Source organism: Myodes glareolus, chromosome 3 (assembly GCF_982192425.1).
Source record: "Myodes glareolus chromosome 3, mMyoGla1.1, whole genome shotgun sequence".
Lineage (NCBI taxonomy): Eukaryota > Metazoa > Chordata > Mammalia > Rodentia > Cricetidae > Myodes > Myodes glareolus.
In genome coordinates this window covers 8,579,946-8,603,760 of record NC_142028.1, presented here as the reverse complement: position 1 = coordinate 8,603,760, position 23,815 = coordinate 8,579,946, and the positions used below count along the sequence as shown (strand labels likewise).

At 43.0% G+C, this 23,815-nt stretch overlaps 1 protein-coding gene across 6 annotated transcripts in view; it reads right to left on the bottom strand.

Annotated features, from left to right (window-relative positions):
- Sox5 (SRY-box transcription factor 5) overlaps positions 1-23,815 on the bottom strand; it is a 982,978-nt gene that overhangs the window by 124,681 nt on the left and 834,482 nt on the right. For 4 of the 6 annotated variants that reach the window (XM_048432629.3, XM_048432630.3, XM_048432628.3 and 1 more), the window contains one exon: positions 163-286. In XM_048432629.3, the coding sequence (XP_048288586.1) occupies positions 163-286 (124 nt within the window). The remainder of the gene's footprint in view (positions 1-162; positions 287-23,815) is intronic. The other 2 variants (XM_085687340.2, XM_087903969.1) reach the window with 1 other exon arrangement.

Sequence of the window (23,815 nt, the reverse complement as noted above, 5' to 3'; positions counted from 1 at the left end):
CCTGCTCCATCACGTCATTGTGTTTTATCGCTAAAATAAGCATGCTAAATGAATGAGCTCCCCCCTTGCTGTTGTGCTGCTGGTGTGCGAATGGCATTAAGGGGTCCAAACGAAAGCCACACTATCCCCCCACTCTGGAGTTAGGAGCGCAGCAGTACTTACTACACCCAGCCTTGTAACTGAAGCCAGGAGGAAGGAGGAATCCTTGTTGGGCAGCTGCAGCAAGGGTCCGCTGGTCAGGAGGGAACACGGGGATCATCAATGGCGGCAGCTGACCTTGAACCTGCTGAACGTGAGAGAGTGAATCAAAGAAAAGAAGCCAGAGTGTCCCGTGCTTCACCCCACCCCTCACTGCATGGAAAAAGAAAATCATAGTCCAGGCTGCACCTCAGCCTTGTCAGAATGGCTGTGAGCAAGAAAGCAAACAGCCCTAAGGAAACAGACAGCAAATGCTCGCGAGTCTCAAGAGTTACTTGGTCCATTCAGTCAGTATTGGGGGTGGGGGGTCCTCAAAATGCTAGCAACAGAACTTCCATGTGACCCAGGTATCCTTCTGCACAAGCATCTGAAAAACGCCCAGGCAGCCTACCACAGGGACGCTTGTTACCCACACTTGCCACAGCACAAGTCACCGTCGCCAAGGCCTGAGATTACCCTAGACATCTGTCCATAAACTAATGAATCAAAAAGAGCATGACGTACACACAGTGGGTCATATGTCCTTTGGGAAAGGAACACAAACTGGAGAGCATCATGTTAACTGAGAAAAGCCATACTCAGAAAGACAAACAGTACATGTTTTATTTTATTTGTGGATTCTAGGTTTTATATAGATAGATAAAATAATTCCCGCTGTCTACATATCTATCTATCTAGCTAGCTAGCTAGCTAGCTATCTAGCTATCTAGCTATCCATCCATCTACACAAACATGTGTGTGTGTGTGTGTGTGTGTGTGTGTGTGTATGTATGTATGTCTATATTGATATGAAATCAGAGTGAGATATCTTGGGTAAATAAGGATTTTAATGGGAGAGCAAGTGAGTAAAGGGAGAGCATGGGGATGATTATGATCAAAATAAATAATCCCCCTGGAAGAAAATATCTTTATGAAACAATCACTATGTGCAAAAAATATATACTGAAGGTAAAGGTAAAAGAATCAATTACTGACACATAAATTTGTCAGTGACTAAATCTGGCATGAAGTCCATCAGTGAAAATGCCACACTCCTGTCTTACAGGATTGACATAATGGTTAAGGATTCCCCCCCGCCCGCACACACACACACACACACACACACAACATATACACAGAATAGATGGAAACCTTCATGTATAAGTCACACGTTTGCATGTTAATTCTGTGTGTGTGCTGCATGTGTGCACACATGAGGACAGGAATACACAGAGGTCAGGGCCAATGTCAGATGTCTTCCTGAGTTACTGTCCGCCTTATTTGCTGAGGCAGCCTCTCTCGCTGATCTCGGGGCTCCCCAATTGGCTTGGCTGCTGGTCAGGGAGCTCCAGGAATTCTCCTGTGTGTGCCGTCACAATGCTGGGATTAGAGACAAACCCTCACCTGGGGATCTGAACTCCGGTGGTCATGCATGCTCCTCTAGCACTGTTTCCAACTGAGCCACCTCCTCAGCCCCGAATTCTATCTTATAAAACCAAAGCCAAGTCCGTATCTTAGTTATGAATGACTATTACTTGGAGGTCATTTTTATAAATTTTTTACAAATACTGAAATTTCACGATTTTATGAGTAGACTTGGAAAAACAACGGGGTGGGGGGACACCCCTGCTCATTTACCTTTTCTTTAGAGGAGATGCAGTTCCCACCCAGAGGCCGTGAGCTTCATGTGGCTACAGAGTTCATGAGAGCCAGACTAAAATCCAGTCCCACGGGAATATGAAGATCCTTATAGTGCAAGTGACCACACCCCTCCCTAACTAGATGGCATTTCCTTTAGTGTCACCTCTCAAATGGATTTTAGGTTGCTGATGCCCTCTCATCATTGGAAATTCTCATGAGTTAACAGACTCTTAGAACGGAATCACCAGAGGAGGCGGTGGTTCATCGGTGAGGTGCCAGACTCCCTAGAAAGGGACCTGAATCTGATCCTGGACCTCATGTGACAATAAGCAGCAGATTCATGTGGCCTTATATCCTGGGGAGGCAGAGGCCAGCAGACACGTGCGTGCGTGCATACACACATGCATGCACACGAGCTCACATGCACACACACATACATACACACACACCCCTACTAAATTAAGATTATTTGAAAATCATAGTACAGTTTAATCATCTCTACAACTATGTCATGTTACTATCTAATGTTAAGTTACTAACTAAAATATCTAGTGCTATTGTTTTTTTTTCCAATGAAAGATTTAAGCAAGGTCTTCCTGGAAAATGTAAGCGTCGGTCAGGTTCTGCCACTGGGCATATGGTTACTGATTCAAGATTGCGTTAAAAGTCACATGGCTCACAGTATTCTTCACTAGCTCTTCCACACACTAACTAATTCAGTGTCTTAGAAAATATTTAATAACTACCAGCTGTGTGCACGGAACTGAGCTTGGCAGTCGGGATTGGCTCATCGGGAAAACCAAGCTCTCAGGATCTCTGCCTCGTGTCTCAGCCTGCTTCTCACTGCTGTTCACCATCTCGGGATCTTGAGTTTCTGGGGATTTTCATCACGTTTCCCTTCGAAAGCCCACCTCTGGTCACTCTGTAGAAGGAAACCCCCTTTTCCTCCCCACGAAGCCATAACCAGTGGGAAGGTCCTAAGCGGTGGGGGGCTTTGAGTCACCTGACCATCCACGCTCTAACGCCAACTGGGGTCATCTTGTTTGGGTCTCATACACGGACACTCTGCTACTACAAGTTTGTGAGTTCAGAAGTGCAGAGATCCTGTCGCATCTACAAGATACCGAATTCCTATCCCCCCTGTCTCCTTCCTCTTACGATCTTTCTTTCTTCCTTCCTTCCTTTCTTCCTTCCTTCCTTCCTTCCTTCCTTCCTTCCTTCCTTCCTTCCTTCCTTCCTTTCTTCCTTCCTTCCTTTCTTTCTTATCCCTCTGTCCCTGTCCTCTAATCCACTTCTCCTCCCATTTCTGTTCAGGAAAGGGCAGGCCCACCATGGATATCAGCAAAACATGGCACATCAAGTTTCAGTAAGACTCGGCACCTCCCCGTAGTCATGTGGTATGTGGCAGCACAAATGAGACTTAAAGACACAAAACTGGGGTGTGTTTAGAGATGGGGAGCAGATTTCAGAGGACTTAGGAGGAGGTGTGAATATAATCCAAATAAATGATATGAAATCCACATGGAATTAATTAGAATAGTAAAGGCAATGAAGGGACGCAGAAAAGTGGAAGAAACAGTCTTCCCCAAGGAAGAGTATACCAACTGGTACCTGTTGGGAGCCACCTGGAGGCACAGGTGGTCCTGCAGTTTGGAGGTAGCCACGTGGGGCTGAGCACCCTTGCCTGCACATGCTCAAAACAGCAGAATGGCATTAACCAATCAGGACAGCGTTCAAGCCGCTCCACCGTTTAAAAGCAGCTGCCTCGGGGCCCAACGCTCTCTCTCTAAGCTTTCTCTCGTCCCTGCTCTATCTTCCCTTCCCCCAATTTTCCTCAAGGGAATGCTCCAAATAAAGATGTGACCAGAGAAGGAATTCTCGTTTTTGGTGGCGTTCATTCCTGCTGGTCAGGATGGCCCCCCGCAGGTACCCAGTACCACGTAGTCAGCCCTGAAAGCACACACACGCACACACACACACACACACACACACACACACACACACACACACACATGAAACAGTGTACAGACTGAGCAGGTAGAGTTTAGGAATACATGTGTATACACACATACATATGCCTACAACAACTAGTGAGAAAAGAGGGCATGACTTTGAAAGAGGGAAAGGGCAGCGTACATGGGAGGGTTGGTAGGAGGAAAGGGAACAGGGAAGTGATGTAATTATAATCTCACAAATGAAAGAAATAATCAGAAAGTCCACCTTTGATGTCGCCTATGTTTCATCCGCCACAACAAACCTCTGGGCTACTTACAAGACTTTGTTTGGTTCATATGAAGGGTCAGGGAATGAGGGAGGAATAAGAGGAGGAAACAAAGGGAGGACGGGAGGGTGATGGATGAGGCAGAGAGAGGGATAGAAGGAAAGAATGTAGGAGAGGGTGGCTAAGGGAGTCCTATTTCAGCCATGGCTGTCAGTGGCGAACTGTGCCTTTTGCCAAATGGTTCTAAACCTCTCACAGCACTAGAACGGGAGGGACTGGGATAAGGAAACCTACGACGTCAAAGCAAAAGTGGAAGGAAGGTTTGGACAATCGTGGTCCCTTTTTAGGACACAATGGAAGGAGGGAAGCACTTGTGGAAACAACATGGAATCAAGACGCAAAGGTTAGAGTAAGCCATCTGTGCAAATGTAGGGACTGTAGACTAGATTCAAGGCAAACAGCGTGGCTTAGTTCCGCATGCTACAAGGAGGCAGATGAGAAGACAACTGACCAGTCACACCAGGTATGGGCTGTGACCAGTCACTCGACAGCCTCTCCCACATCACTCAACACATCTTATCTTTCATTTTACCTCACACATTTCATTTCTAAGGCAGCCTAGGTTACAACATGTATCATAAATCTAATAAGAACATTTAAAATGAAGAAAAGAAACTTCGTATTAAACATACATCAAGGTTATGATGAACAGCCACATTTCAGATTGTTATGACATGAGGAAAATGATGCCCAGGCCTGCATGAACCATCAGACTTCTCAGTACTAGAGTCGGGTGACAAGCTTCAAGAAAGCCTGGCCAGTCTCAAGGGTTGAAGATCAGCCCACGGCCTTCCTCAAAGAACCCTGATGGTGACAGCCTGTACTCAGGCTTAAGAAAACCGTTTGGAGATCAGATCTCACCACATAGCCCTAGAAAGACTTGAGCTCCTGAGCAGCCTCCAGTCACGGTATCCTGGATGCCAGGAGTTCAGATGCTTCTCGACCCCAGCCAGGGCTGTTCTCACAAATGCTGTCACTGTCCACAGCTCCGCGGGGCTCATCCAGAGTACCTTTAGTCGTGTCAGCAGTGGGAAGGGAGATTATTTCAGGTCCCAGCGCCAAGGCACTAAGTTATACTCCTCATAAAATGCCTTCTAAGTGGTTCTCAGATATCTAATTCCATTTGCCTGGCATGTTTATCCTCCCGAGGCTCAAATCTGCGCTGCATTTGTCCCTCCTGCTTATAAACTTTGGATGGCTTGCTTTCATCTGGTGACAAACGGCCAAGGCTTTCAGTAGGGATTTTCCTATCTCTAGCTCTGTCTCCAGATGTTTCTGTCACCTTCCATCACACCCTTTGTCCCTGACCCAATACATCCTGAGGACATGTTCACAGGTTTCCTCTCTGCTTGTCCATACCAGAATGTCTTCAGTAGCATTCTCTCCTGTTTCCCCTTACCAATCATTTCCATTCTTTCTTTCCTTGTGGCAAGGTTGTACTCATTCTTCATACGATTTTGAGAATCACATAATGTTTTTGGTTATCAGGCACTTCCTAATGCTTCTGCTCTGTAGAACAGAATCAACTATTGCTTCTTATAATTTATTACGCTAATGCCTAAAAAGCTAACAGGACACTACCTGTATTGAATGATGTTTAATAGTATTGAGTTTCCCCTGTGAACTATGAGTTTATTTAGAAAAGAAGACTCAACTTTTTTCTCATTGTATTGTTTTAGCCCAACAGTTGAAGCTCTTCTATGCAGAACTAACTCCTAAGTCGACTGGCTGGATGGACTGGGAGTCCCCCACTGCAGCACCTGCTATGTTCTAGTCACACAAGTCCACAAAAGGGCTATGGAGATCCAGCTTATCTATTGACCAGAGAGGAATCCAATTTATCCGAGTAGTATAGCAGAGAACATTCCAGCAGCTTTGCGTCCTTACTTGGAGAATTTGACTATGGTTTCCTATGTTGCATCTTTGAAGGAGGAAAGCAACATAGAAATGTCAGGTTCCCATTCAGCCCTCAGGTTGCAGTCAGCCAATCAGGCTCCATCATCCGGCCGTAACTACTTTATCTTTGTGCAGTGTTTTGTTAACACACTAAGAGCTGGTTTTTCTAGTACCACTGTTCTCTTTTGCAGGCATTATCTGGAGTTTTCCGTCTTTGCTTCAGGTTTTTAGAATACGGAATCAACGTGGGAACTGCTTTGATATCTTGATGGGCATCAGGCTTACCGCTGTTCCCTTCACTCTAGTGGCTTCTCCGTGGGTTCCAAAGTTCATTTCTCTCTGTGGGTTTGGAAATATGGCTTTTCTATGCTTCCAGCTGGTCTCAAACACAGGTCCACCCTGCCTCTTCTCCCTGAGTACTTGGGTTACAGGTGTTTATCATGAAACTTGGCATACATTTTCTTAAATTAAAAATAAAAAAAAAACCGGGAAACACAAAAACAAAAAACCTAAAAGCACAATGTTTTTATATAGGGATCTTTTTTCCTAAAGGCATTACTTAATTGGCTGCTTTACTATTAGATAACTATGAGTGAGAATTTTGTTCAATAATGCAGTCTATTTCATTTGGTAAAAGTTATAATAGTATAAAAAATAAAGTAGAATACATGGGACTTTTATTACATCTTTATTTAATAAATTTATTTTAAATTTTATTTTATTATGGATACTACTGAGTACATTTTGTTATAAGTTAATTTTTTAGTGCCTAAATATTTTAATAATGACAAATGAGAATGAGCATAGTTTAAAGAGAGGGCGAATCTCAGGGTGAGCTGAGAATCAGTCATCACGGAGACACGGAGATCAGACCGCCTTGGCCAAAGAAGTTGTTCGCAGCACTGTATTCTAAAAAAGGCTATGCTAGCTAAAAGTCTTTATCCATGACTTTGTCTGCCGCACAGTAAGAAATGTGGATTAAGGGGAGGCAGAGGCCAACAGAACAAAAAGAGGGATTAAACTAAAAATACCAACCCAATTTCATGGTTTCAACAGTGCGTTTTCTTTAGAACATCATAGACAGACTGGAGAGGATGGCACGTTTAAACTCCCAATGAGGCTCCTGTAAAATATGTGCAACCCAAATGTGTGCTGAATCCATTCATGAAACTAAAGCACTCGTTTCTGAACACACTTTATCTCTACAACTCACAGATTCCTCACTTGAAAGTTTGCCTATCTGATGAAAATTGCTCGTATCCCCAAATCAACAGCAGTGGTACCTCTGTGGCCATTCACAACGTGTGAGAAGCAGGAAAAAGTTTTCCTGGTAATTTATTTGTTTGAAATGTTTCCAAGACTGGTTTAAGTTGCTGAAGCTTGTTTCCACGTGCAAGAAGCTCACAGTATGCATTGTGGGAAAGATGGATGCGTTGGACAAGTTTCTGCTAGACATGAGATACGGTGCTCAACAGACATTGGCAACAAACGTTAAAGAAAAAGGACAGACAAAGGTACGCGCGAGAGTGGGAAACCTGGGCTTCACAGACTTGATATAGCGGCCTGGGGGAAGTTCAAGCCACCTCGAGGGAATGGTGCAGTGTCCACTAACTGGTACTGAAGAAGTTCTGTGAGGATGGTTCTTATGGAGTGAGGTGTCATGCCTGTTCTATGGGTTAGTCACCACTAAATTCACCTTTGCTAAAATTTAGCATCCACTTTGAAATGAGGAGCACATCACATAAGAGGATGCCAGGCTGTTTGGACCCAGTCTAAAACAAACTAGTCATACAGTTGGAAATCTATCATCTGTATTTGCTACTTTTGAATATTTCCAAATTTTTATCACTAATAAATACAGTTTCTTATTTAATGTATGAAATTCTTTCTAAACTCTTAATTAAGTTTTAAAATGTGTGACATTTTTAATTAAGTTTCAAGAAACTACTTTTGTCAAAAATTTTAGCCTTTTTTTTAATAGGGGGCATGTTATTCACAAGTTAGAATATGTCACAACAAATTTACACAGCTACATCCTGATTTTAAAACTTCACAATGTATTTCATGTCTTAACACCTTGTATTCTTCCACCAGAAGATGTTGTATATATTCCTACCCTCTAAAATTTGTGACCTACCAATTAACTATGTTGACACATTTATAAAGAAAAAGATTCTATCAATTATTCACTTTAGTATTTCATATTTAATATAGCCTATTGCATAACTTTTTGTTTCCATCCTAAGTAGATGCTCATAATTATGTATCTGCTTCCCGTTTATTCTATGAATTCATTTTTTCTCATTTTTTCATCCAATTAACACATGCTAGGCATAATAATCACTTCTGGGTGGCTAAGGATTAGGAGATAAACTCACATCTGCTCTGAGCTGGGTAGCACAAAGAGATGATTAGAACTCAGAGCCATTCGTCAGCAACAGAAACGTGTGGAGGGCCCTGTGGGAGCAGAGGGGAGAGATGCTGGAGCCGGAAGCAGAGAGGAGAATGTGACCCTGCTAGAAGTCCACTGAGAAGCTTCCTGAAGTAGCTGCTAGACAGAAAGGTGCTGGGTAAAGAAACACTGTGAGCCCAGCATTTGCAGGGATTTGTGTGAAAAGCCTTCTAAGTAGAAGGGGAATCATGAGCAGAACAACAGTGATGTGGAAATCTACATGAGGGGGACAACGCCAGTGGCCTCGGAAGAAGAGGGAGACTAGAGGTGAGGAATCTGCCTGAGGTGCAGCGGGTTCAATACTTACCCCACCCCCAACCCCGGCAGGCCCTGAGGAATTGTGAGTGATTGGTTCAGTAAGGCAGACAAAGCACTGTGCGGAAAACATGAGGGGTTCCGAGAGCACCCATACAAAGCTGATACACCGGAACAGGGTGACAGACATGGAAGGGTTAATCCCTAGTAGGTGTGCACCAGGAGAATGTGTCAAGAAATATTTAGGAAAAATCAGCAAGGCACCCTGGTGAAGAACGGAACCAAAGATGACATCAAGAGCATCTCACTCTCTTTAAGGTGATCGCAAACAACTAAGAAAAAGCCAAAGTGAAAGGATTCAAGGGAAGGTTACAGCAGTATCGATGAATGTGCTGTGCGCTGTCTCAATGCTGTTCCATTGGAAAAGCCATTCCAGAGGGTGGGAAGAAGCCCAGGGCTGAGTGTGGAGATTACAGAGCTTCTGGTTTGAACTGGGAGGTCGGCTTGGAGTTGGATAAAGACAATGGAGAGTGTGGTGACTTGGGATCCAAGGCCACTCCAAGATGGGGGAGTCAAAGGCAGGAGAAAAGTGTAGCTGAAAGAATATCATGAGAGAGGAGAAACATGCGTCTTAGGATTGTTCTTTGAGAGATGCACTGAAGCTGTCAATTCTAGTAGAAGGGGCTGGAGCATTGTCGGAAGGCTGGACACCAAGAGACAGGCAGGGGAAAGGAGGCGACACACTGGATATGCTGCTACAGAACAGGCCAAGTGCTGTGGATGGCGGCAAGGAGCGGCATCTCCCTGCAGACTTCTGAGCATATTATCTTTCCAAAAGATACTAAAAAAATATTGTGGTGAAGGGTTTCACACACACGGGCAAGAGGTTTTGCTGGGTGGCAATCTGAGTGGGCCAGAAGCTAAGACAAAGGGAGAAGCTTTCCATTCTGAGCAAGAACGTTGTATTCTACTTTAAAATAGGAGGTGAGAATGAGGGTGATGGGCCCTTGTTGTAGGTGGGTAGACAGAGGGGTGAGCATCATCGGGCCTGACAGAAATCACTCCCTCAGCGGTGATGGCAAGGCCCCATATGGAAGATGAGAGATGCTGACCCAGTGAGGAAAGGCAGTTTTGGGGTGTCCACTGCGAGAAGCAAAAGAGAAGATAAGTCAAGGGTAATTACAATAACTAACAGCAAAACAGTGAGGGTCCCAGATGAGGCCACAGGAAGCCTCATGCCTTCAGAGTTCATGTTTCTGTAGTTTTCCTTAGAAAGCACCGAGGCTGCAGCATAGAAGATGTGACTCAAAGTTCGTCAGGCTAGAGAGGAGAGAGTGGGGGAAAATTCAGCAATGGATTATCATAAGGATACCAAAGTGGGGTTTGGATTGAGAACAAAAAAGAGGGGGAAAGGCCTTAGCCAAATGGAAAAAACTCAGGGATCGAGAATTGGAGGGAGCTCCTGAGCTGCAAGCACAGGACTTGTGAGGCCTTGGGCTGCCCTGGTTCTCAGAGTGGATGAGTTCCTAGTACACCCGCCCCAGTGAAGACGAAATTAGTGGTAAAGTATAAAGTCTCCAGGTCTCCAGGCATGTCTTCTGGGTTTGGTCCCATGAGGGCCATACTGTTTAAGCACACCACTTGGGGATTCGTTCACCTTTGCCAAAGCCCATCACCTTCCGCGGGAAGCACAGCGACTCTTGGGATGTGCACAGCAGTGCGGGGGGAAAATGAAGAATGTGATTTCCAAATGAGATCACAAGAGGGGATTAGGTAGGTAGTGTGGAACTACCCAGACCGAAGGAGCAAGAGGCACAGCTGTCTTTCCCTCCACAGCACGAGGAGGCGTAGGATTCTTAAGACAGTAATAGTCCCGAGCTTCTTGACTTTGTAGAAAAACATGCTCGTGACTCAGTTCATCGAACTCAGTGCAATGATCTATAGAAAAGGATATTTAAAAAATAAAGGTCTGCTTATCTTCCATCTGATCTACAAAGATCACTGAGGACAAGCTCACCGAGGGATAAAGGGACAGACACAGGGCTAGAGCTGCAGTCCCTGCCCGCCTCATCCCAGACACATACAGGAGCCACACCCCCTCCATTCCATCTGATTAAGACAAAGGCAAAGTAGCCATGTCTTTGAGAACAAAAATGAACAGCCATGTGGTTTTTTTTTTTTCATAGTATTCTTCTTCGGCAAAAAGCCACCGAACTTTTTTTTTTTTAAATTGTTTCCAAGGATGAAAGTGACTTTGCCAAGCAAAGTGGCTTCAAAACAGGCCTCAAAAATACTAATAGAAAGACAGATGGTTCTACTAAGAGTTTGGCTGCCAACAACAAAAAAAAAGTTAAAAAAAAAAAAAAAGAAGGAAAGAAAGAAAGGGAGAGCGATGCTATTGAAGCCGGCTGCAAAGTCATCCGGTGACTACAAATACTTTTGTCCTGCAGTGACTGCTAGCTCCGGCAGGGCGACAGCAGACATGACACAGGCTTGCCTACATCCCGTCCTCCTGCACCCACCCCTCGACAAAACTGTCCCCACCAAGCCCCAGAAACAGCGTGAGCATGCGCTTGGCTGTTCTGCGTGAGTAGAATTATTACATTGAAGAACTCCGGCTCAGTGAAGCGATCCACTGGGAAGACTGCTGTTTTTTTCACCTCTGCCTGTCACTTTTTATTTTTAATTCCCCTCTTCCTCCTTACCCCCATCACCAAAAGGCCTCTTGGGCTTTATGAGTTCACGTGGTTCATGTGGGAGCAGCAGTGAGCAGGGAGAAGATGGTATTTCAGGATAGAGAATTAACCCACGCAAGGCTGCAAATTGTCTTCCCAAACCAGCGCTATGATAATACCTGTACTTCATGTCGTTCTGGGCAAGTGTCATTGTGCTGTAGCCAGATGGCCATTAGATCTAACAGAAACTGAACTATTATATGGTCAATGGCTCCTCCCGTTCATGGCTCCTTTCATGAGTGTGTTCTTACTTTCCCAGGGTGTGCATATTGTTGCCATCGTTACTGAGGCACAGTCACCCTCAGGTGGTGGAAAACCGAGAACCTCGACACAAGAACTTCCTCCTCAGAGTCCCACAGCTTTGACTTAGCTGTTATTATCTAACGGTCGACTCAATTTTCTAAACTGAATTGTTACCTTCTTGTAAAGCCACACTATAATATGCATTAAATCCATGTCAAATTACAACAAAGATGAAGCAATATCTTGTCAACTCAGGGCTGACATCAACCAGTCTCTATCAGAAGCACAGTAACCACAAAGTAAGGATGGCAAAAGTGCTGATGGGAATGCAGAAAGCTACTGAGGAAAAGGAGGGGGAAATTTCCAGTGGAGCAGAGAACCTACAAAGACAATGTTTAAACCAGGGCGAACTCTGCCTCCCGTAGAGGTCAGCACTCACCCAGTAGTTTTGTTTTTTCTCCAAACAAAAATTTGCACACATCTCTCAAAAGAACATGAACCTTTTTGTTGCTTAGAGTTTGGGTTCTGTGTGTGTGTGTGTGTGCGCGCCGCGCATGCGCGTGCTGTTGTTTTGACACAAGGTCTCATGTCAGGCTAGAGTAACATGGAAATAACTATGTAATCCCTAGCTAGTTTTGAACTCAGGGCCAATTCTCTTACCTCTGCCCACCAGATGCTAGGATGACAAGCAGAAACCATCATGCCTGCCTGGCACCCAATTACTTCATTTAGGTAAAACTGGGTGTGTTCAAATGTGTGTGAACACTGTGTTGATTATCACGGAAAGAGAAGAGTGCCTCGTGTATGAGTAGGCACAACTAGCTATGTGAACAAAGTCAGGCATTGCCAACACTGACGCTATTTTAAGCCACACCTTGTAGTCTCTACCAATTGCCATGAGAGTGAAGGCAAGCAAATATGAGGTCAAGATCATGGTCAACGTGAGAAATGATCACTTGTCTCCATTTTTTTTCTTGAGTCCATGATTAGGAATTTTTATAAAATTAATTAGTTCTCAATTCTGATTCATAGTGTTTTCTCAATGGCTGATAGTAGGTTATTAATGATCCTAAGTGATAGTAATATCAAGTAAGTATAAGTTCTTTGAAAGATTATATCTAAAAGTTACCTGTAAAGAGAAGAGTGAGCTAAGATGTTAGTTCCGGAGGACAGAATGTCTTTTGAGTGACAGCTGCCAGTTATAGAGTGAGAAGCACTGAAATCTGTCTGTTAAAGTAGTGAACTTTTTTAAACTTAAAACTTTATCTTTATTTAAAAATAAAAATTGAACATATATTGCAAAATTATGTACCTGTTCTAAAGTAGTTTTGAGCATTGCTTGAAACAATTATGCTTTCTATTATAATGTTTCATATTCTCAGAAAGCCTTCCAGATATGCTGAGCTGTTTAATATATTTTTAAACCTACTGGAGATTATTAGGGAAGCTGTCACTATTTCTTATTTTATTAATAAGGAAAGCAAATAGTTTGGAACTTGCACATGACCATATATTTGGCTATAAATTCTTTGATTCTTCACAAGAGCTTTTACCAAACCAACAATTTTCTGGAATAAAAATCCTATTTCACATACTTCAAGAAGATTATGGTAAAATTAATTCCCACATATTTTTCACTGTAAAATGGGATCACATTCAAATATTGTTTGTGTGTGTGTGTGTGTGTGTGTGTGTGTGTGTGTGAGTGTGTGTGTGCGTGCGTACCAAGGGTGGCACTTTGAATGATTTAAACTTTTGACTGCATTACATTTTTTTGCTTTACCTTTTTCTATATAAAATGCTTTCCAGTTTTTTCATATATGTAGATATCAATTATCTGAAAATTGACCAGAAAATGGAGCTAGCATAGAACTTCCCAGATATTTAATACAGAAATTACCACCCTGTGATAAATGCTTGGCAGACCCTCCCCAAAAGCTCTTAAACTGCTAGCCATTATTGCTTTCTTTGTTAGATAATAGGAAAGAAATTCCCTGATACTTAACTAAAGAATGATTAGAAATAAAATATAAAATTTCCATTGTAATTTAATAATTTTCAATAAAAGCATCTATTATTAAGCTTTAGTTCAAAATTCTCCGAAACCACCCAAATCATTTTGCCCCATATTATCTCTTAAAGATCCTTACTTCACTAGTACAAATTCTATGCCACGCATTTTCAATTATGAATTCTTCTAACACTTTTACCCCCTAACTACATTGGTTATATTTCCCACTAGAATTATTTTGCAGCCAAGAGGACTTTATTCTTTCACCTGTCTTCTGATTTGAGATCTTTGAGACAGAGGTGAAGGTTTCACCTGACTCAGCTGAGGAGCAAACCCAGGCCTAGACACTTGGCCAGCTTTTGATGGATGAAAGATTCGGAAATACACAAAGGGTAGGAGAAGTCCCTTTGAAAAATGGTGCTGGAGAAACTAGGTAATGCTTGAAAAAAACCTGAAATTTCCTTCTACCTTCTAGTACACATAAAATCAGCACAAACGGATTAAACACCTAAGCACAGGACCCGAGGTCATTAACAAGTATATGGAGGATGTCCTGGAACAGACCTGACAATGATTTCATAAAAACTTAGACAAATAATGTAGGCGTGGCCAGAGGAAGAGCATCTGAAGAAGACGCATCCACGGAGTAGAGCAACAACACGTGGATACTGAGAAAATACTGGCGTCCGTACCCAAAATACACAAGGTGCTCGCACAACTCAGCAGCAAGAGCAAACTTGAGCAAAAACATTTATCACAAATCAGCATCTTCCCCCAAGGAAGACTAAAACTGTCAACCAGACATCCAGAGCTCTAATGGTCAGGAAATAGCACTAAAGCACACAAGGAGACGGGACTTCAGGTCTGTTAGGTGGATGTTACCCTAGGTGAGAGATGACAGAGACAGGCAGGACTGCGGACAAGCTGCTCATGAACGTTGTCAGGGGGACATAAATCAGCATGGTCTCCACAGAGGACAGTAGGTGGGGAAACCTAAAAATGACCCAGGCGTGGGTCTCCTCCCTGCTCAAATGAAATCAGCACCTTGTAGAGAGCCGAAGTCTTTTCCTCACTTCACTCCCTTCCCTGCATGGTCATTGCAGCATTAATTAAAATAGTGGAGACCTGTTTATAAATTCTCTTGGGATGTGTGCACCACTACATAATTCTGAATAATTTAACTATAGATAAAATGGATTAATAAATTAATGTTTATCCATGTCCCCGAAAAAAAAAAAAACTAATTGCACCTATGTCGGGTTCAAGAGGAGCTTTTTGACTCAGAGCTGAGTTTCAACATCAGTGCCTGTAGGAAGACAGAGTCCTGTCTTTCTAAATACATCCTGTTTGTTAACGCGCTGTTTCCCACGAGGCACCAAGCATTATAACAGCTCCTAGAGACAGCATACTGATAAAACAGAAAAGTCCATCACAAAGTTAAAACAGGTAACAGGGAAGGCTGAAGCTGGAGATGTGGAATCACCGAGTCAGATCCAGAGACAGGAACCTCAGGTGAGCCAGCAGCCTTCGCCACGCTTCAGCTAAGGAAACAACTCTGTCTTGTCCTGCAACTCTCATTGTGTTGAGCTCCTGCCTCCAGCCCAGGGGCATAGCTAAGCTATCCCAGAACTCACAGCACCCGCCCGATGATGACTCCCGGGTAGTAGGTACTTCCTGTCAACTCAGCTATTTACTTCAACGCAGTTCCCAGGGTACCATAATCCACACTGTGCATGGTGGATCTCGGACTGCATGCCTTCTCCAGAGAGGACTCTTAATATTTCCTCAGAGCAATGCCTTGAACCACAAAAACAACTGAAGCCACCCATATCACCCCACTGAGACATCCCCTGCCTCAGATATTCACGCCAGTGCCCAGGATACTAAAAGGCTTTGCATGTTTCATGACGGGGGCGGGGGCTGAGGTTCGAAAATGAGATTACAAAATACCTGCTGCATCTGTCCCTTAATATGAAAATGGAAATCTGATTAAATCTATGGAAAGAATGAAAATGTAAAAAATCACTTTAGAAATAACTTGACATGGTTACCACTCTAACTTCGGGGGCTTCAGTTCCTGGCAGCATACAAAATCATAGAAGGCCACAGAATAGAGTTTTCTTTAGAGACACAGCCTCGTACATATCACCCACCTGCTCAACTCTCCTCTGGAGCTTAAAGTAAACCATTTCTTTACACTCAAAATCCCTTCTATAGTTACATCTTTAAACTCCATGTATTATTCTGATGTGGGATTAAATACGGTTCTGTGCTCATACAGCTAATATAAATATTTCTCCAGTGTGACTGCTCTTTCTCTGTTAGAATATGCCAGGTTTGTGTGAATGGGCTAGATTTAAGCATTTGTTGGTTTGTAGCACGAAAGAGCTTCACTACATAAGCCCCAAGAAATATTCTATCAGCAGAAAGAAGACCTGAGAGCCGAGTTCTTTCAATCAGAACCCAGTTTACATTCCACAGAATTTCCTGAATGCAGCCTCACTGGGGCGTATTAATGAGTGTCTCCCTTCATCTCTGAGGAGGTGAAGAGGCGTTTTCTCTGAGAGGGTGCGGGCTTTCTCACAGTGCCTGACTGGACAGGCGCTCAGACGGCTGCTGTCACGAGGACACTCTGCCTGTAAGCTGCTCAGTAGAACATTTGTCTCTGGAAATAAAATGTGTGAAATTACCAGAAAGGCCACAGAAGATGATTTTTGAGCTGAAAATGTGAAATATTTTTGTAATTGGACAACCCATTGAATATAGTGTCATTTATATAAAGAAAAGTTTTACATCTCTAGTTATGAAGAAATACAACACAGATACATCCAATGACACAGGACTTCATAATCAGCTGCCACACCCTAAGGAAAGTGAGGCCAGCTGCACGTCTTTGCTACAATAACGAGAGACTCCAGCAATGTGATTACTATATTTAAATATGCAAGGATTATAGAATACTACAGATACTTTGGTAAATGGGTAGAGGGCTTTCCTGATTAAAAATACTTTGTAATCATCAAAATTCAGTCAGTTCTCCATATAGGCATTTTACTGCAATAGAAGAAACTGCATGCTGACTGTGGGAATCCTAGGCACCCACCTGTCCTCCACCAGAAGAGCTTCCATGCTTGCTAACTCAGTGGCTAGATGGTGGATGCTCAGTTAGATGCACATGGACACTTTCATTAGCCCCCCTCTACAGATAATGAAATGGAGGCATGCCTACAGTTGGGCAGAACAAGTCAAAGAGATAGGAGTTAGGTCCAGGTCACCTTGCCACAAACAAAACATGCAGGCACTGTTCCTCCTGGGATGGGAACCAAGGATGTGATATAAACAAACATCACATCAAAATGAACCATGGCTACAATTAATACAGACTATAGGGTAATATATTAAAAATGGGAAAATGTAAAATATGCAAGCAAAATATGCCACTGATGAAAAAAGTCAGTTGTTTAATTATAATAAACGTAAGTGAGCTACTCCTATATGATGAAGGCAGCGGTAAGAAAATTGAACACAGCTGGGCGGTGGTGGTGCACGCCTTTAATCCCAGCACTCAGGAGGCAGAGATTTCTGTGAGTTCTGTGAGTTCTGTGAGTTCGAGGCCAGCCTGGTCTACAAGAGCTAGTTCAAGGACAGGCTTGCCCAGATGTGAAAACAGGCCATGCATCTCACCAGAACAGAACAATAGAGCCAAGCCTGTTAGTGCATGTGTGAGCATGGGAAAGCTGTCCCCATTACACATCTGCCTTGTGGAGATATGGGCAGGGACAGTTGCTCCCTCCCACCTTCCAACACCTGGGGCAGGTGGGAGAGCTGGTCCTGTGTCAGCAGAGCGGGAGAGCCAACCCTATCATCACAGGTGCTGGTGGGCAAGCCCGGAAGCTGTAAACCTGGGAGAGCTGTTCCCATTTCTCAACTGGCGGACCAACCCTACAGCTGCCTAGATCTACAGTTATGACTTGGCCCACCCCAACAACCACCCCACCTATGACCTGCTGGAGCATGTGAATGGACCTGACCCACAGACCCAAAGCTGCAGGATCTCCACAACACAGGGCAACAACAGGATCTCCAAAAGGAGTCCCAGTGAAGGTCTAGCATTGACAGTGTAGTAGAAATCAGAGGCCTCTAATGAGACCAACGACTCTTTGCAATGAACACGTGCAAGGAAAGATATATGGATAAAAGGGTTTATGGTGTGACTCACTGTGTCACACTGCAGCTTCCGTGACAAGATTTTAAATTGTTTCGCTTTTAAAAATATTTTTCTTATTTTTTTCTTAAATTTTATTTTATTTGGGGAGGCACAGGGCAGAGGGAAGATGCAAAAGGAATGGGAAATGAATGGGCTCAAGATACAGGATATAAAGGACACATAGAATAAACTAAAATAAATAAGATTTTAATAAAACAAAATAAAAAACATACAGCTATATTTTATTTCCAAGACATACAGTTATATCAAAAGGGTCAAAACGTTGGAAAGGACCGGAACAGAGTGCAAGAAAAAGAAAAAAAAACAAACAAAAACAAAGCAAACAAAACAACAGCAATAACAACAACAACAACAAAAAAACCCTCATCACACAAGATGGACTCAAAAGCAAAGGTATAATTGTGCACAATGACCTTTCAGGGACAACCCTAGAAGCTTTGATCCAAAATAGACTAATGCTTAGTATGTTATGTGCATCCAATAAAAGCAGCCTCACCACTTATGAGCCAAAAATTGAGGAAATTGCAAGAACCAAGAGCCCCCTGTGCCGAGGGACATTATAGCAGAACTTTACACTCTTAGGACTATACAAACAACAGGTACAGAACACAGAAACCTTTCAAGACACTCAGAGCACATACAGAAATTATCAACACACTAAAACAAGAAGTAAGGAGGAGACATTTCAAAGTCTTAGACAGAGGGGAAAATTGCCGATTTTATAAATGGAGCTCAGGAACATTTTCACTTTGTGAAGGGGTAGACACGCCTGAAACTCAAGATCTATGCGATGTACTTTAGACAATGGCAAGCCGTCCCGGCAAGTGAGTCTACATTTCCTTTAGAAACACAACTTTATTTCTGAAATAAGATCCTAGGTTTTTATTTTTTATTTTTTAGTGTGCTTTGCCATTGACAAGCGGGATCATTAAAATCTGTGTTTGTTCTAATTAATGTGTGGGTGGTTGGCAGGAAAGAGAGGTTATTTAATATTATGGAATGGTTTGGGAGTCTAAGCTGTACCACTAGAAGACAGCACTGCTGTGGAAAACTACCAAGAGGAACGGGCTACAAACACAGCCATGGTTTTAGAAATGTGAGCATTGTACGGCAGCATGAGGAGCTGAAGAGAATGGTGAAGGGCCGCACATCAATCTTTTCCTGCAACAGAAGAAACTACAAAACAACAAATCTATACACGCATTTGAAGCAAGCACACATGTACTGTGGAAATGTTATGTGAAATCTGCAAGAAAACCTGAGAAATTAAATGCATAAAATATTAATAGCAAGCAACACAGAAGTTGATCTAAACTTGTAAAGAAAAAATGTTGATAAAAAATAAAATCTTCAGAATTTTAACTAGATTTTATTGAGTACCTGTCTTCTTGCGTTCAAAGTAATTTTCAAACGATTCCAAATATGACAAATTTCATGTCACATTATTCTCTATGAAATGTGACTACTCTTCAATAGTTATTCTACCCAATTTATGAAGAAAATAATTCTCTAGTACAACATGCAAATGGTTAGGAGAGACGAACCCAAATGGAAAAGAGCAAAGGAAGCGTTCGGTGTTGGCCACGTTTCTGTCTACAGAAAAGAGACACAGCGAAAATCCTCAGCTCTTAGACTGTCTGCCATTTGCTTCTCTGTTCACATTGCCAGTGGGATTTACCTTCAATAGGTTTCCTTGTGTATTCTAGAAAATGAAGTTTACCAGGATCCCCAAAATGCAAACTTTTAAAAATACATCCATTCATATCTTTGTCCAAGTGCTCCAAACAAGTTTCCGGATGAGCCAGAAAAAAAAAAAAAGTGTTACTTGTCCTTACAAGGATCATTTGTCTTTCAAAATGACTGCTTCCCATTGACTAGTCTAGAACAAGCTTGCTGCTGGCTACACAGCTACTCCCCATACAGGTCACCTGGTTTGAAGCACCAGGCATGTGGGTAACAACACATAGTTCTCAGCATGCTTTAGTCTAAAAATGGTTCTACGAAGGGATGAGATTGCAGGGGAAGCCAGCCACTATGGCGTTAAGAGCTCCAAAGAGCAACACAACCGGTCTTCCAATTTCACCAGCAACTGGTCTCTTGGCTGTTCTCTAAGTATTTGCCAATAAGTATTTGCCGATAATAGTCTTCTCGTTAAGTCTTTCTCCACTCAGACACTTCATTGGTTGGTAGATTCTTTCCATCACAAAATTTAGAGAGGGAACAGGAAGAGGGAGAGGGAGAGAGAGAAAGAGAGAGAGAGAGAGAGAGAGAGAGAGAGAGAGAGAGAGAGAGAGAGATTCTTTTAGATCAACATAAAGAGTTAATGAAAGAGGTTACGGAGGACCGAGCTTTGGTTTGGGCTGGAGAAAGGGGAAGGATGATGTTGGCAAAATAAATACATGGCCAACAAGATGGGCATTGTGAAAAGAGCAAAAGAATGCATTTCTATGTCTTGATAATTTCAGTGTTACAGTATCGCACTAAATGTTCAATCACCACTTTCAGCGTCTTCTCTCCTCACTAGAAAGATGCTCCACTCTTCTCTGCATTGCGGATCTACGCTAGGTATTAAACAGCAATTTACATGTGATTTGCATCTTTTTTTGTACTTGCGGTTTTGGTAAGTCTTCCAAACCTAATGACTGTTCCTTTGGCCAGCGACATAAATGCTATAATCACACAATTATTGCAGTGGGAACAGTTTAATTCAGCATTTTGTTCTCAACCTCAGAACAATTACTCAACAATTTCGGTTAACCAGGGACTAAGCTAGCTGCCTGGAGAGAAGAGGGGTACTCACAAGCTCCATTGTCTCACATAAAGGCAGCTACTGGGGCTGCTGGACCTCCCTGTCCTACACTGCCCACTTCAGCTGCTCTTCTCCGTATTCAGAAGAACGAGATTATACACCTCCCTGGAAGGACTTTCAATGACAACATTTTTATATTTTAAAGGTGAGACATTTTGGTGCATCTGAATGTCCTTTAGAACATTGACTATCGTGGTAGCTTGATGCAAAGAACGGCCTGTTTACAGGTGTGAGTTCAAAGTTCTTCCTTCCAGGTACCAGAAGGGGCATCTCATCCATCACTTAAATGCCATGGCATCTAGACTTGCCTGTGTCCACCTGCATTCTGTATTTTTAATTTTTAGATGGCATAACCATGGTGGTTTAGTTCTCTGAGGTTGTTGTAGCTAACAGTTTTCTATGCCCCAAACAGAAGCATACAAAGACGAGCACACAAGCAGAAACGTCTGGAAGTCTGGCTGCTAACAGTATGCTGCATAAAGAGCAAAAGGACTCTGGAATCAACTTCTCTGGCTTCCTCCCGCAAGTGCAGGCTCACTCCGCTAGCTGGCAACTGTTTGGAAATCACCAGTTTCCCAGGAGGCCTAGGCGAGTAGCTGAGAAAGTGTTCCTCAAACAAGCTCCTTTCTCCCACCTCTCTTAGGAAGGTGCTTCTGTGTTCCTTCTTTTTGTTTGACTTTTCCCTTGAAGAGTAGGTAGAGGAAAAGGCGGAAGAACTTTAGCTTGCATGACCAGAGGAACCCTGACTTGGTGTTAACAGCACAGGTACTGTCTCCCTATACTGAAATCAGGAAGAAACTATCTGCATATTCACATGAACCAAGGGGCAGCATGCAGTCAACTACACGGATGAAGGCTTTGTTAGGTGTACACGGCTGTCACTGGTGTGCCTCTCTACACGGATGAAGGCTTTGTTAGGTGTACACGGCTGTCACTGGTGTGCCTCTCTACGTGGATGAAGGCTTTGTTAGGTGTACACGGCTATCACCAGTGTGCCTCTTTACACACATTTCAAATGTGCTCTGTCCAAACTCAATTTTGCACTCCAATGGGCTTTCTCCAAACCTATTCTAAGGTAGAAGAATACTAATTAAGAATATTAGTTAATTTGTCATAGGAGCTTAGGATCATCTACCCTAAACAGACCCCTCTTCTAGGTACTTCAATAACCTCCTCCACCCCGGCTTCTCCCAGGACACTCACAGAAGCCATGAGTGAAAGTCAGTCCAAGTTAAATCTTCTGATTTGCTACTGCACTGTCTGATTAGTATTAAATACCAAAGCAGGGGGTATAAAGGACATAGTAGAAAACACGATGCCAGGTAAACACAAGCATGGGTTCAGTTACCGTGCTATACTATATGCATATGTGTATATGATAATAATCCGCTGGCCACTCCAACTTTGAGTGCTTGTTTCTTCATTGTCAAAAGCTGAGCTCGGCCACCTTCTGCAGAAGAATCACGGAGCTCATTCCTTTTGAGCATTGTACTCATTGAGCATTGTATAAATCAACGGGAAAAATTCTGAATTCCTTAATCCAGGTACTGCAGCGAGATAAAATTATGCAGCGAACAGTTGTAAAGCAGAGTACAGACTATAAAAAGAGTATGCCAAAATAGTATCATGGTTTTTTTTTGAATGAAAATAACTCAACTTAGCGCAAAATTTATGCTAAAAAATGAGCCAAATATTAAATTCAGAATGACAAAAATTGGCTATATCTTCACCATGTCTTGGTTAACTTGGCAGAGAGCCAGTTTTCCAATATTATGACCATCCTGTGGCCCCGGTAAGTGTTTTATTTATTTATTTTTGTATTGCATAAAAATACGAGCCCAAGCAGGGAAAACGTGAAGCGGATGACATATTTCAGAACAGCTTCTCCAGGAATACAAAAATATTCCCCAACTCAAAACGGAAACAAATACAAGAGGCACCAAAACCATGCCAATTGGCGACTCTCTAATGCCATGCAAACTGGCAAATACTGGGCTCTCAAATGGATTTTAATTATTCAAAAGAAAACTCGGAAGTGGTTCAAATATCAATTGCTTTCACAGAATCAGAAACTCTCTGAAGAGAAGCATATGACACCCCTTCCCTTTATCCTATCACACGGCAGCCATTACCTGGCTTGGATACTCCTCGGAGTGGGGCAGCAGTGGATAGAATAACGGAGACTCCCCCCCCCCCCTCATTTTTCTCCAGATTGTATTATGCTCATCGAACATGGTTTCCCATTGGTTCAGAATAGAAAATGTGTGTGGACACATATGTTTACTGTTGGAAGCTGGAAGAAATGGGAACACTGACTACAGCAGAATTCGTGGGTATTTATCCATCCTTAAGAGTGGATTCCAGAAACAAGTGAAAGTGAATGTTATTGACAGCCGGCTTCTATACACAAGGACTCTTCCAGAGCAGACCCCAGGGTCAAATAATACTGGGTCACTGGAAACCCAGTCTGCTCCAAAGGGTTTACTTTCCAGGGCCAACTCTTTCTGCATCTCTGGTACTGAGTCTCACTGAGACAGCTTTCTGACATCTAAACATTTTCATATCTACTATAAATAAGCGCGAGTCATGAGGGTGTCATTTAATCTCCAAATCTGTCTGGCCTCCATGTGTGATCAGGAGGAGCTAGACTGGCATTTTCAAAGCTGAAGTTCTTGAAATCGAGTCAGTATGACTCAATCACAAAATGATTAGAGCCGTGACCCGCACGCTTCTCCCTCAACACTGAGCTGCGTGGGTGCCGGGCTTGTACGCGGTTGCACAACTGAAATTACCCGTGTTCGGTGCTGCGCCCAGCAAGGGAAGCAGCAGATCCCCGCTCACGAGAAGAGCCACTTTTTGAGATGAACTGGAAATAAAACATTCCCTATGACCCAAGTATCCCAGTTAAATTTTCAATGAGCGGGAGATTCATAGACTTTTAAATAAAACCAAGCCCATTAAATCCTAAACTCAGGGCTGCATATTGAACCTCCGATTTGCCCCGAGTCTTTCATTCCACAGACGTCATGGGTCCTATGGGCTGTTCATGGTAACACTCAGTATTAGCAGTCACACAATTGAAACCTC